The sequence below is a fragment of the Equus caballus genome, chromosome 11, assembly GCF_041296265.1.
Source record: "Equus caballus isolate H_3958 breed thoroughbred chromosome 11, TB-T2T, whole genome shotgun sequence".
Taxonomy (NCBI): Eukaryota; Metazoa; Chordata; class Mammalia; order Perissodactyla; family Equidae; genus Equus; species Equus caballus.
In genome coordinates, this window is record NC_091694.1 from 48,075,159 (window position 1) to 48,088,747 (window position 13,589).

Sequence of the window (13,589 nt, forward strand, 5' to 3'; positions counted from 1 at the left end):
GATGTTAATTCTGCTAATCCAAGAGCAGGGAATATCTTTCCATTGCCTTGTGTCTTCTTTGATTTCTTTCAACAATGTTTTATAGTTTTCGGTGTACAGGTCTTTCACTACTTGGTTAGATTTATTCCTAGGTATTTTATTCTTTTTGTTGCAATTGTAAATGGAATTGTATTCTTGAGTTCTCCTTCTGCTACTTCGTTGTTAGTGTATAGAAATGCAACTGATTTTTTCTATGTTGATTTTGTACCCTACAACTTTACTGTATTAATTGATTGTTTCTAACAGTTTTTTGGTGGATTCTTTTGGATTTTCTATATATAGAATCGTGTCACCCACAAATAGTGACAGTTTTACTTCTTCCTTTCCAATTTGGATCCCTTTAATTTGTCTTTTTTTTTCTCCCCAAACCCCACCCCCCCGCCCCACCCCCACCCCCCGCAGTACATAGTTGTATATTCTAGTTGTGGGTCCTTCTAGTTGTGGCATGTGGGATGCTGCCTCAGCGTGGCCTAATGAGCGGTCTCATGTCTGCACCCAGGATCCAAAACGGTGAAACCCTGGGCCGCCAAAGCTGAGCGCTCGAATTTAACCACTCGGCTACGGGGCCGGCCCCAATTTCTCTGTCTTGACTGATTGCTTGAACTAGCAGGCTTTTAAGGACCCTCTTAGCTCTGAGAGTCTGACTGTGGGAAGGCCCGTGGGGGTGACAGGACTTGATGGCCGGGTATCTTCTGGCCACACCTCCTGCTCAGGAGCCGGTGGGGGCCCTGTCTACACTGCCAGTCTGAATAATCAACCCTAAGTCCCCCCAAGGTTTTGAGAACCTGCCAAGGCCAGCTTAGCCCAGGACTGGGAGGCGGATAGCATTCATCCAGGATTCAGGGTCACTTGACTGGGCTGAGCTGGAGTCTTGCACAGCTTGGAAGGCTGGGAGCACCTTTAAGCTGCCTAAGGACACACATGCTTTGTCTGGTGGGCAGAGGGCCAGAAGGCCCTGGATCTGCCAGTGAGGGGCTGTGTGACCCCAGGCAGGTCCCTGCCCTCTCTGGGCTCTACACTCTCCCCTATAAAGCAAGAGGATGGGGCAGGGGAACAAACTTGTTAGTCCTCAGCCTGTGGGATGGACGTTTCAGAGAAGTTATTTCGAGGAAAGGTGGGCTCTTATGACACTCAATTTGTCAGTAACCATAGTCTTGCATCTGTCATCTTCTTCCATCTTGGTGGGAGCCATGGAGGTAATAGCAGGGCACCTGGCCATCCTACACTTCCAGAAATGTTTGGGTTTGGGAGGGGATCCTGGCCAGGTGGAGAAGAGGGGGTGGGGGCAGCAGTGCTACAGGCCAAGGGAAGAGAGCGGGCCAAGGTGAGGAAGCCACAAGGCATAGGGTGAGTTTAGAGAATTCCCACTATTTGTGTCGTCCCCGCAGATGGCAGGGAGCCACTGAGGGGCTGGAGAGGGCCTGGTTGCATCCGTGCTCCCCAGAGTTCATGCTAGTCGGTCGCAGCATCCCTTTGAGCTCCTTTAGAAGGAGGCCTGGGAGAGCCGGATGGACCAGGAGAGTGAAGATGTATATTCAAATCCTGGCTCTGTCACTTACCAGCTGGGGAATCTTGGCCTTAATCTTTCTCAACCTTGCCATCTTCTTCCGTCTACCTGGGAATTCTGGGATGGATCAATGAGCTCATTTGCTCCACATAAATCTCTTGTGTCCCAGGCTCTATGCTCCTAGCACTGAGTCAGGAAAGTCAACCAAACCTGGTCTCTGTCCTCCAGGAATTCACAGGCTAGTGATTGACCTTGATGATAGAGACACAGAAGGTGCTATAGGAACAGAAAGGAGTAGAGGAATCGGCAAAGGGACAGGGGAAGACATCTCCAAAGAGGGGATATTTGTGATGGGTCTTGAAGGATGAGTAGGAGTTCAGTAGGTGGAAAAACTAGTGAAGGGTGTCCAGATAGAGAAATAAAAGTATGAAGTGAGGACAACAACCAGTCTGGGGTCAGAGGAGGATGGAGCTGGGGGTTGAGGTCAGCCCGTGTCAGATCATGAAGGGCCGTGTACACCGCAATGACTTGGCACCAAATCTGGTGGGTGTTTGAAAGCCAGTGGAGAATTTTAGGCAGGGGGTGGACAGGGGCACGGCCAAGTCTGTATTTTAGAAAGTACCCTCTGGAGACCTCTATGGAGGTTTTCCTGGAGGGACAGGTTTCCACAGGATGGAGCTGTAAGCGGGGCCGAGTGCAGCTGAAGTGGGTCTAGGAGCAGGTGGGGGAGGGAGTGAGTTAGGAGGGGCTGCCTGAGAAGTGTCCAAAGACAGAGAGTGGGAGGATGGGATTCGAGGAGGGAGGGTGTGTGCAATGCCAGATGAAGCCTGGGGGGATCCTAGGAGCTCGGTAAGTTAATGTCACTTGCCTCCATTCCCATTAGGATTGGTGGCTAGAAGGTGAGGTGGTTGGAGCGAGTGGGACCATAGAGTTAAGATTTCTGAGTGGGACGGTTTTGGGTGGTGAGAGGTTGGAGAAGGTTGCTGGAGAGGAGGCAGGTTGGGAACTGGGGTGCTGGGGTGCTGGGCAGATCACCCACATGGCCGGTGGCCTCCCCAGGATGAGACGGGGAAGGGGATGGGGGAGGGCAGGAGGGGCACACGGTCCTTGGTCAGAGTCCCGAGGACCCAGGAGCACTGGTTAGGAGGGAGGGGAAGGGGCCCACGGCCGCATTCCCTGTAGGTAGGAGATCACGCACCAGGGGTGGGTGGCTGGATCTCCATCCTGACCCCACCCGGCTGACCAGCTCCTCTCTGCTCTTTCCCATCAGCCTGATTTTTGGGGCACTGACTGTTGTGACGGGCATCGTTGGGGTCGTCCTGGGAGCAGAGGTTTCGAGGAGTTACAAGAGAGTCAACCCACGGGCTGAGCCCCTCATCTGTGCCTCCAGCCTGCTCGCCGCAGCCCCCTGCCTCTACCTGGCTCTGGTCCTGGCCCCAATCACCTTCCCGTTCTCCTATGTAAGTGGGGGTCCCTGTGGTGGTGGGGCGGGGCGGGAACTCCTGTTCATACAGGGTTACGCTGTGCCAGGTCCTTAGGTACATTGTGTATACCATCTTCTAGGTGCAGCTTCTTATCCCCATTTTACAGATGAGTAAACTGAGGCTTACCAAGCGTTACACAGCTAGGAAGGGGCAGAACAGGGAGAGTGTAAGCCTTTCTGACTCTGAAGTGTGCCATCTAAGTTCCTGGTTAATGCTTTGATTGGAGATAACGGGACTCATTTACTCCCAGGACATATTGCGAGCCCGAGATGAAATAGGGTGACTCTCCTCAGGTTACAGATGAGGAAAGCGAGGCCCAGATTGGTCATAGTTGGTGCAGACACTGCTTTAAAGGTGACCATCATGATAATATCACGTCTTCCAGATCCGTATCCCGTCACCTCCCTTCATGCACCTCACACTCTGGCTGTACCAACGACAGGCGCTCACCCCCCCAGCCTTTGGTTGTGTCCATTCCTTCTGCCATGGCCACCATTTCCCTCTTTTGTGCATCCTGACATCCTTCTCCTTCTGCAAGATCCAGCTCAAAGGCCACCTCCTCCAAAAGCCTTTCCAGATTACTCCATCCTCGCGTCAGAATTCGTTCCTGCCTAGGCTCCGCTTGTGTTTGGGTCCCCTCGGGCACCTTGGTGTATGGGTGGGGCTGTGTCCATAGACAGAGAGCCTGAAGGGCAGGGATGAGATCCCGTGAATCTCTGTGTGCACCAGCGTCCCTGGCTCCCCAGAGCCCCAGCCCTGCCTGTCCCACCGAATGGGAAGGGGCCACTGATCCTGGGAAGATAGCACTAGCCCAGCTCTGGCTAGATGGGCCCCAGTGCCGCCACCACCCCCTCCCTGGTTCCAAGGTCCTGGGGACCCACCACAGCAGACGCGGATGCCCTTGCATGTGTGTGCGGGGTTCGTTGAGCAGGCTGGACTTGGAAAGAAAATCAGTAACAGCTTTCGTTCTCCTGCTGGCTTGGGTGGGTCTCCCACCCATGGCCAGGTCCCATAGCTTTTCCAGTCACACTCACGAACTAAAAAGCCTGGTCCCATTTAAACCAAAACTTTGGTTCTACTTCCAAATAAAGCTTCTATCCAGGCCCAAAAAACTGCGTTGGGGAGGGGGGAGCTCTAGTTGGTTCGATTCTTCTTGTTCCATCTCCATCCCTCATCCCGACACCACCCTCCCTGGAGCTCCTGACCCCTCCAGGGCTGGGCAGGTGAGGATGACTGGAAATGAGCCAAGTATCACTCGTGTCCGGAATTGTTTTTGTTGACTGTCGGTGCCCTGCGTTTGGCAGATGCCCAGATGCTGGCTGACTCCTCTCTTGGGGGCACTTTTGCGGGTTTTTCTTGCCCCCGGCCCTGGCTTTTGCATTGTCCAATTCCCTGAGGCAGGTGACATCGGCACCTCTGTCCTCTCACTGCTCCCCTCCTCTCCCCTTCAGGCGTTGCCCTTCCAACACCTTCTTGCTGGACCCTGTTGCCCTGGGCGGGCACCTGTGGGCCTCCCTCTCGTGACCCTCAAGCCAGTCTCCCCTTGGTGTCCCTTTGACACCTGAATGAGCTCGGGAGGTGCGGCCACTCCCGCTTCTGCCCTCATGCATCCTCATGCTCCCAGGTGACAAGCTTTGAGATACCGCGAGGACACCCTTTGTGGACACCCCTCAGGTGGCCCTGGCGCAGGAGGGTCAGCATTTCTCAAAGGTCCAGCCAGGGAGAAAGGCCAGGCTCCTTCCTGGCATGCACTGTCCTCTCTGTGGGTGGGTTGCCTGAAGCCCCTCCCTTGGCTTTCTCGCTCTTCAAATAAATCCTCCCCAGGTCTCTTCTCTGTGAGCTGGGGAACCACACAGGACAGTTTCGTTTCTCTCTCCAAGCCCTGGGGGTGTGTCTGGTGCCTCTCTGAGGGTGTGGGCGCCTCTCACCCGAGTCCTCAGCCTTGGCTGGGCGTCAGCTGTGCTTCCTGCAGAATGAAGTCCTGTTAGCGCTCCCCTCTGCACCTGCTCTTCTTTAGTTCTTCTGACTTCCCTCGTGGTGAAGGGTTTTTCTCATCCCCACTTGACAGATTGGGAAACTGAGGCCCAGAGACAGCAACAGACAAAACTCAAACTCAGCCCCGGAGACTCCAAGGTCTGTGTCCTTCATGCCTTACTGACCCTTGTCACCCCCATGGGAGAGAAACAGAGCCAGGCATACACTAGGCGCTAATAAGTGCCTTAATGCTTATTGGCTGAGGGAGCAGAAGAGTGACTGGGACCATCGTCTCCAGCCGGTGGGGGCTAGAGGGGCCTGACCTTGCAGGCGGACTGAGGCCCAGGCAGATGGAGGCCCCATCAAAGGCTGCCCCTGCCTTGGCTGGGGCTGCGGACCCCCTGCCAGCTCTGCTTCTGCCACTATCTTGGTTGGCTCTGGGAGGCAGCTCCTTGGCTATGTTTTGGGGACACAGCTGTCCCCCCTCTGCAGCCTGGCGCATCTCCAGAGCTGGATGGCTCATCTAGAAGTGACATTGCGCTCTGGCTGGCAAAGCCAGCTGGAGAAACTCTGCTCTAGGCCTGCCCCGGGGGGTGAGGGGCTGAGGGGCAGGAAGGCGGGCAGGGCCTGGATGCTGGGAAGCCGCTGCCTCCCTGTGGCTCGTGTTTGGGCCTGGTGTGATACCCAGCGGCGCTGACTCCCCACGGCCAGGACTCCAGCCTTCCAGACGTGGGGCGGTTCCTTCCGGCCCTCCTGACTGGATCCCTACCTCCATGCTCTGAGGTCCACCTGGATGTTCCGACTCGAGATCCAGGTTCCGGATCCTCCCCCCTGCCTACACCAATGCCAGCCATTAAACCGTAGCACCTCCCAACCTGCCCACTTCTCTCGGGCCCCCTCTCCTGTCCTGGCTCGCACCTGGCCTTCTTTCTCCAGACTGCTCCGGGAGCCACCTCCCTGGTCTCCTTGTCTTCCTGTTCACCCATCACGATCTGTTCTTCCCACACCGCCAGAGGGATGCCATGGACCTGCCCTGCTCAAAAGCCTTGCGTGGCTCCTTGGTGCCTCTGGAACTAAGTCCAGCTCCTCATCCTGGCATTCAAAGCCCCTCACGAACTGCCCTGACCACCTGAGTAGGCTTATCCCCCAGGTAGTCCTGCTGTGTGGGTCTCCTCCTGATTCCCAGGACATGCCCCATGCTTCCCACACCCAGGCGCTCCCTCTGTTCCCTCTTCCCCCACCCCTTGTCCTTCAGCCCAAATCATTTTGGGCCTTCAAGGGCCAGCTGGAACACCACGTCTCTGTGGAGCCTTCTCTGATTGCTGGGTCTGACAGCCTCTCCATCCTCCGTTCTCCTCAGCGCTGTCTTCCTCGGGTCGTGGTCACTTATGCTCTGCCCCCTCTCCCAGCTGGGCCCGGTTGCTTCCAATCTTTCTCAGCCCAAAGCACGGTGTCCGGCCCTTGGGGTGGGGTGGGGTGATCACTGCCTGCTGAGTGAATGATTGACTAACCAGCTATTTGCAGTCATTCGTTTATTCAAGTATTTACTGAGAGCCTGTAGAGTGGCAGGCTAGTTTAAATACCACAGATATAGTGGTGGATAAAGCAGACTGAAATAGCTCTGTCCCTAGGGAGCTCGCATTCTAGTTGGGGAGAGAGATGACGGGCAAGATGTATAAGTAAAGTTCACAATATTTCAGATAATAAAAGCTTAAGATAAATAGAGTGGAGAAGGGAGATAGTGGGGTGCGGGGGTTGGGGGAGAAGGCTGTAATTTTATGTAGTGTGACCAAAGGGGCCTCATGGAGAAGGGGGGTGTTGAGTAGAGACCAGTAGGAGGTGAAGGAGTGAATTACGTGGATATCTAGGAGAGCAAGTTCCAGGCAGAGGGAACAGCAACCGTAAAGGCCCTGAGGCAGGAGGATACCTGGTGGGTTGAGGAACAGCCAGAAGGACACTGTGGTGAGTGTGAAGTGCAGGGAGAGAGGAAGAGGAGGACAGAGAGGTGATGGGAACCAGATCACGTGGGCCTTGTGGGCATCAGGTGGAACTGGCTTTTCCTGAAAGTGAGATGGGGTTTTGTCCTGAGGAGTGGGAGATCCGACTTACGTTTTCTGCATCCATTGAGATGCTCATGTGGGTGTCCTTTCTTTTGCTAGTGTGGTGTATTACATTGATTGCTATTTGTGTGTTTAACCAACCTTGCATTCCTGGGATCAATCCTCTCTTGGTTGTGGTGTATAAACATTTTTAGGTGTTGCTGAATTCAGCTTGCTAGTATTTTGTTGAGGAGTTTTGCATCTATATTCATAAGGAATGTTATGATGTCTTTGTCTGGTTTTGGTATCAGGGTAAGGGCCTTACAGGATGAGTTGACGAGTGTTTCTTCCTCGTCCAGTTTTTGGAAGAGTTTGTGAAGGATTTCTGTTAATTCATCTTCAGACGTTTGGTAGAATTCACCAATGAAGCCATCTGGTTCTGGGCTTTTGTTTGTGGCAAGTTTTTTGATTACTGACTCAATATTTATTTGTTATAGGTTAATTAAGGCTTTTATTTCTTTTTAAGTCAGTTTCGGTAGTTTGCAACTTTCTAGGAATTTGTACATTTCGTCTAGGTTATTTAATTTGTTGGCATACAATTGTTCATACTATTCCTTTACAATCCTTTTAATTTCTATAATGTTGTTAGTAATGTCCCCTTTTTCATTCTTGATTTTAGCAATTTGAGTCTTCTCTCCTTTTTTCTTGGTCAGTTTAACTAAAAGTTTGTCAATTTTTCTGCCAACTTTGGTTTTATTGATTTGTCTCTATTGTTTTCTGTGATTGGCTTATGTTTAATAGAGTCACTCTGGCTTTGTTGAGAATAGACTTGGGGTGGGGAGTCAAGGGCAGAAGCAGAGAGAAGAGTTAGATTACTGCCATAATCCAAGTGGCAGTGATGGCCTTGGACAGGAGTGGCAGCAGTGGAGATGGTAAGAAGTGGTGGGATTATAGATGTATTTTAAAGGTAGAGCTTTTGGAATTTCCTGATGGATTTGGTGCAGAGTATGAGAGAAAGAAGAGTCAAAGGTGAGTTCTAGGATATTGGTCTGTGCAGCTGGAAGGAGGGAGAGGCCATGACCTGGGAGAGGAAAGTGAGCAGTGGGGTTTTTTGGGGGAAAAGTTGACAGCTTGGTTTTATAGATACTGAGTTTGTGGTGGGAGGCCAACACCCAAGTGGAGGTGTTAGTAGAGAGTTGGATACAGGAGTCTGGTGTTCATGGGCCTGACGTCACCCCTAAAACTTCAACCGGTAGAACTGCCTTCAGTCCACCATGAAGGATTGTCACCAGGTTTGGGGGAACCATAGGGTCAGTATCAGAAAGGGCATCCAAAGGGGGCTGAGGAATTGACCTGTTCAAAATAGCTTCAAAACAGGAAGAGTTACTTGAGTCTCTTCCATCTGTCTAGCCATCCATCTGTCAGTCCATCCATCCCTTCACCATCTCAGATTGTAGGAACCAGAGTTCTTCCTGCACTTTCTCTGAAAGTCCTGGGGAGATTGACAGGCTCCCAGGGAAATTGACAGGGCTTCTTGGGAAGGGCCCATGGGAATGTGCGCATGTGTGCATGCATCTGAGTGTGAATACATTCAGGTGTGTGAATATGAGTGTGGATACGTGTGCTCTTGTGTATATACATCTCTGTGGGGCTGTGCAGTCGTGCTATATGTGTATTGCATATACATGTATATTCATTCTATATATGCACCGTGTATATGAGTGTGTCCACGTGTGCTGTTTTGTATATATATCTGTGCACATACACGTGTATAGGGGAAGTAGATAATTGTGTGTGATGTGTGCGCACGGGAGTGTCTGCAGCTGAGTTAGCTTTTCCCTCACTGCTTTTGTGGCTGGAGCTGCATTGCATGGAAAGGAGGGGTTTTTGGCGGCATCGTGTGCCTGCCTCCAAATTTCCCGAAGTAGGGGCCAAGTCGTGCTGTATGTTTCATGGTGATGAGGTTTCCTAGGCATATAAAGTCTGGTCTTGGGCCTTCCCTGGGGGAGCCCGTGCCCTGTGGCCCACCCGCAGGTGCAGAGTGTTCCGTCTCTTCCCTCCTTCCAGTCCCCTTGGCAGGGGAAGTGGACTTCTCGGCTGTTAATTGGGATCCAGACACGCACAGCAGGTCTTGGCTCTCACCCTCTTGCTTGGCCTTCTTCCCAGAGTGGCTGCCCTTCAGAGGAGAAAGCGCTTGTGCTCAGAGGAGGAACTGAACCCAAGGAAGGGGCTCTGCCGTCGCTGGCCTGGTGGTTGGAGGACATGGCTGAACACTGCCTGGTCCCTCCTTGGGTGGGCCTTGTGGTCCAGATGGAGGGGCAGGAGTCGGGGGATGGGCATTGAGGCGTCTGCAAGACCTAGACATTGTTCCTGCTTCTTTACCTACTAGCTGTGTGAGCTAGGGCAACATTCGACTTTGCGGGTCCTCAATTTTCTCAGCTATAAAATGGGAGTGCTCATCTTTACCTCTTGGTTTCACGGAGAAGCTAAATGAACTTTTGTGCTTGTGCTAGTTATTATGGATATGTAGTGAAACTTAGTGGCTTGAAACACTTATTTTGCAAGGTTGGGGGCAGGGATAACATCTCTTTCCCATTTGGGGTTAACTAGGCGGGATGTGAGGGCCGGATCATCAAAGGCTGGGGCTGTCTGGTGGTTGATGCTGGCTCTTGGCTGAAACCTTAGCTGGAGCTACTGGCTGAAACACCTGCCTGTGGCCACTCCATGTGGCCTGGGCTTCTTCACGACGTGGTGGCCGGGTTCCAAGGACTAGTGCCCTGAGAGAGCCAGCCAGGTGAAGCCGTGTTGCCTTTTCTGACCCAGCCTTGGAAGCTGCACAGCATCACTTTCGCTGCATTCTATTCCTCGCTTGAGCCACAGAGTCTGGCTTACATTCGCGGGGAGAGAAGATGGATCCAGTCCTTCGATGGGGACTAACAGCGATCTGAAAGAGCACGTGGAAATACTGCAGTGGCCGTCATGGGAACCTACAATCTGCCACAGTGCAAGGGCTTCTCCTCCCCCGTGCTCTGGGTCCTGTTGATGTCCAACACTGCGGGGAGGGGTGTCTGCGCACGCGGCCGTGAAGCCCCCGCAAGTGTGGCCCCCCAGGGTTCTCTTGTTCCATGCTGCTCTTCCAGTCTCACGGGTGAGAAACCTCGGCGGGGGTTGAGTCTCCACCCTCAAACCCTTGCTGGGCCTCAGAGGCTGAGGGAGCAGAGGCTTCAAGGGGCAGAGCCGAGGCCGTGGGGAGGTGGCTGGGAGGCAGGATGAGCAGAAATGGTCCCTCACTTATCAAATATTTTCCAAATACTTCCTGTGTGCCAGGCACTGTTCCAGGCTCTGAGGATACAGCATTGAACAAAACAGGCAAAAATATGTATGTAATAAACGGTATGTTAGATGGGGACAAGTTCTGTGGAGAATAACAGAGCAAGGAAAGAGGACAAGAAGAGGGCCAGGGGCAGGGCAAGGTGGTAAGGGAGGCCTCACTGAGATGATGATGCTTCAGTAACAACCTAAAGCAAGTGAGGGAAGGACCACATGGATATGAGGGTGGGGCAGGGAAGAGCCCTCCTTGCAGAGGGAACAGCAAGTGCAAAGGCCCTGAGGGGGAAAGCATGTCTGGTGGGTTTGAGGAAACGTGATTGGAGTGGGGCGAACCAGGGAAGAGCAGAGGAGAGACCATCAGAGGTGATGGCAGTGGGGGTGCAGACAGTGTAGGGGCCCGTGTCTGCAATGACTTTGGCTTCAAACTTAAGTAAAATGGGAAACCGCTAGAGGATTTCTAGTGCAGAAGTGAAATGATCTGACTTATGGTTTGTATCAGTTAACTATTGCTGTGTAACAAATTGTCCCAAAACTTAGTGGCTTAAAACCATGGTTTATTATTTCTTATGATTCTGTGGGTTGGCTGGATGGTTTCTGCTGGTTACACCTGTGCTCACTCATGTGGCTGCCTTCACCTGGCAGATTGGCTGGACTGGAACATCCAAGCTGACCTCACTCATGTCTGGCTGTCGGCTGGGGCTCCTCGGTCCTCCTCTGGGTGGCCTCTCATTGTCCACTAGGCTGAACCAGTCTTGCGTGGCAATCTCAGGGCAGGAAGCACAAGTGAAAGCTGCAGACTCTTAAGGCCCAGGCCGGGAACTGCCCAGTGTCACTTCTGACTTGTTTTGGTGGTCACAGCGAGGTGTCAGGCCAGTGCCGTTTCTCTGTGGGAAGAGACTCTACAAGGGGGTGAAGGCCAGGAAGCATGATTAATTGGGGGCCGTTTTGTAACTATCTGCCATGTGGTTCAACAGGGTCTCTCTGGCTGCTGTGTTGATAATAGCACGAAAAAGGAGAAAGACAGAAACAGGGAAACTGATTGGGAGGTTTCCAGTAACACAGGCAAGAGATGACTGCAGCTTGGACCAGGGTAGGAAGTGTGGGGAAGTGGTCAGATTCTGGGTGTATTCTGGAAATAGAATCGACAGGATTTCCTGAAGGCTGGGGTGTGGCGTGCGAAAGAAAGGGAGGAGTCTGGGATGACTCCGGAGGTGTTGGCCTGAACCAGCAGAAGAAGGGGTTGCGGGTTACAAAGATGGAAGATGGAGGGAGGGGCAGGGTTTTGGTTTTGGAGGGAGCCGGATTAGGAATTCACTTTTAGACTGTGGAATTTGAGATGCCTCTTAGGACTTTCAACTGGAGGTGTTAAGAGGCGGCTGGATATATATGAGTCTGCAGTTCAGGAGAGAGGTCCAGCTGGTTACTTAAAGCCACGAGACTGAAAGAGACCACAAGGGAGCAAGGAGCAGGGAGCCAAGAGAGACAGACCAAGGACTCAGCTCTGGGGGACTCCACCTGCCCTGGACGTGGGCACAGCATTCTGCCACACGGAAGCCAAGAGTTGGGACCAATTCAATCCACCACCTTGTATCAAATGACCTTTCTATTTGTATTCGGGGGGAATTTAAAAACAAAAGCATGAGCAGAAAAACACAAAGAAAATAACAATGATCCATGTTCTCATCCCACAGATTAACTACTCAACATCTTGGCCTATTTGCTTCCGCTTTTGTTATTTAATTAGGTGACCATCATTCTATACGTTTCTCTCTGTGCAGATACACAGATTTATGTTTTTAGAGATATTTTTATTAACCTGGGGTCATATGATCGTATAATTTTGCAAACAGATTTATTGAGATATAATCAACATACCATACAATTCACTCATTCCAAATGGACAATTCGGGGATTTTTAGTATATTCACAGAATTGTGCAATCATCACTACATCAATTTTAGAACATTTTCATTGCCTCAGAGGGAAGCTTCATAGCTATTATCAGCCATTCCACATTTCCGTCCAACCTGCCCCTCCCCCGGCCCCTGGCAACTCATCTGCTTTCTGCCTTTATAGTTTGCCTATTCTGGACATTTCATGTAAATGGACTCATACAATGTGTGTAATTAATTTACGTGAATTTACCTGGAGAAACTGAAGTGAAATCAAAGGAAGTGTTGAACCTCAAATTAATTTTAAAAGTTTGGACTCACTGATGCATCCCAACCATGAAAGAGAGCGCCAGCCTTCTCATCCTTCCCCTCTTCTTCTCTCCCCAACTTCCTGATAGATGTTAGTTGTACTATTATTTTTATGTTTTCTAGATTTTTTAACCCTCACAGCCTACTCTCTAAGCATAATCCTCAGAGTTATTGGACAGTATAGTCCCCGCTTTAAAAAGATGCGATGCTCATTATGAGTCTGTTCACATAGATTCGCCACTCCTGAGTTCTTTATTCTGCTTCAGCTCCTAACTGGGTAGATTTCGTTAAGAGATTTTTTTCCCCCCGAGGAAGATTAGCCCTGAGCTAATCCACTGCCAATCCTCCTCTTTTTGCTGGGGAAGATTAGCCCTGAGCTAACATCTGTGCCCATCTTCCTCTATTTATATGTGGGATGCCTGCCACAGCAAGGCACGATTAGCAGTGTGTAGGTCGGTGCTCAGGATCTGAACTGGCGAACCCTGGGCTGATGAAGTGGAGTGCGTGAACTTAACCACTCAGCCACAGGGCCGGCCCCCTGAAACAGTATTCTTGAATCAGTCTGAGTATCTTCCTTCCCCGTTTTATCTCTTTGAATGATTTCTTACGTTTGTTTATTTGTTGGGTTTTTTACTTGTGTCAGATCATCTTCAGGGCTAGGGCTAGGGTGCATCAGGCCAGGCCCCTAGGGCCCCAGATTTAAGGAGGCACCCACTCTCAGGTACAGACTCTGCACTTGTGCAACCCCAAGAGTGAGCGCCTCCTTAAATTTGGAGCCCTAGGGGCCTGGCTTGCTGCACCCTAGTCCCAGCCCAGGTCATCTTTATCTGTCTTCCATGTCATTTACTTCTCTCTAAATGCTTTTTTCTCTTTGTCTTTTAAAAAATCGTCAGTCAGTGGGATTATGTCAAGGCTTTTCTCTTCATCAGCAGCTCTACCCTCATTGATGTCTATTCTGTTTCTGGCTGTTTTTAATTTACTAGTTCTGTAATAATGTTGTTTTCTGTTTTGCTCC

The 13,589-nt window shown here is 51.4% G+C and overlaps 1 protein-coding gene across 3 annotated transcripts in view; it reads left to right on the forward strand.

The window, feature by feature from the left end:
- Window positions 1-13,589, forward strand: part of SPNS3 (SPNS lysolipid transporter 3, sphingosine-1-phosphate (putative)) — a 44,286-nt gene that overhangs the window by 16,023 nt on the left and 14,674 nt on the right. For all 3 annotated transcript variants that reach the window (XR_002811665.2, XM_014728056.3, XM_070226481.1), the window contains exon 8: window positions 2,817-3,006. Coding sequence is in view for 2 of the 3 variants with exons in the window: in XM_014728056.3 (XP_014583542.3) it covers window positions 2,817-3,006 (190 nt within the window). In the remaining variant the exon portion in view is untranslated. The remainder of the gene's footprint in view (window positions 1-2,816; window positions 3,007-13,589) is intronic.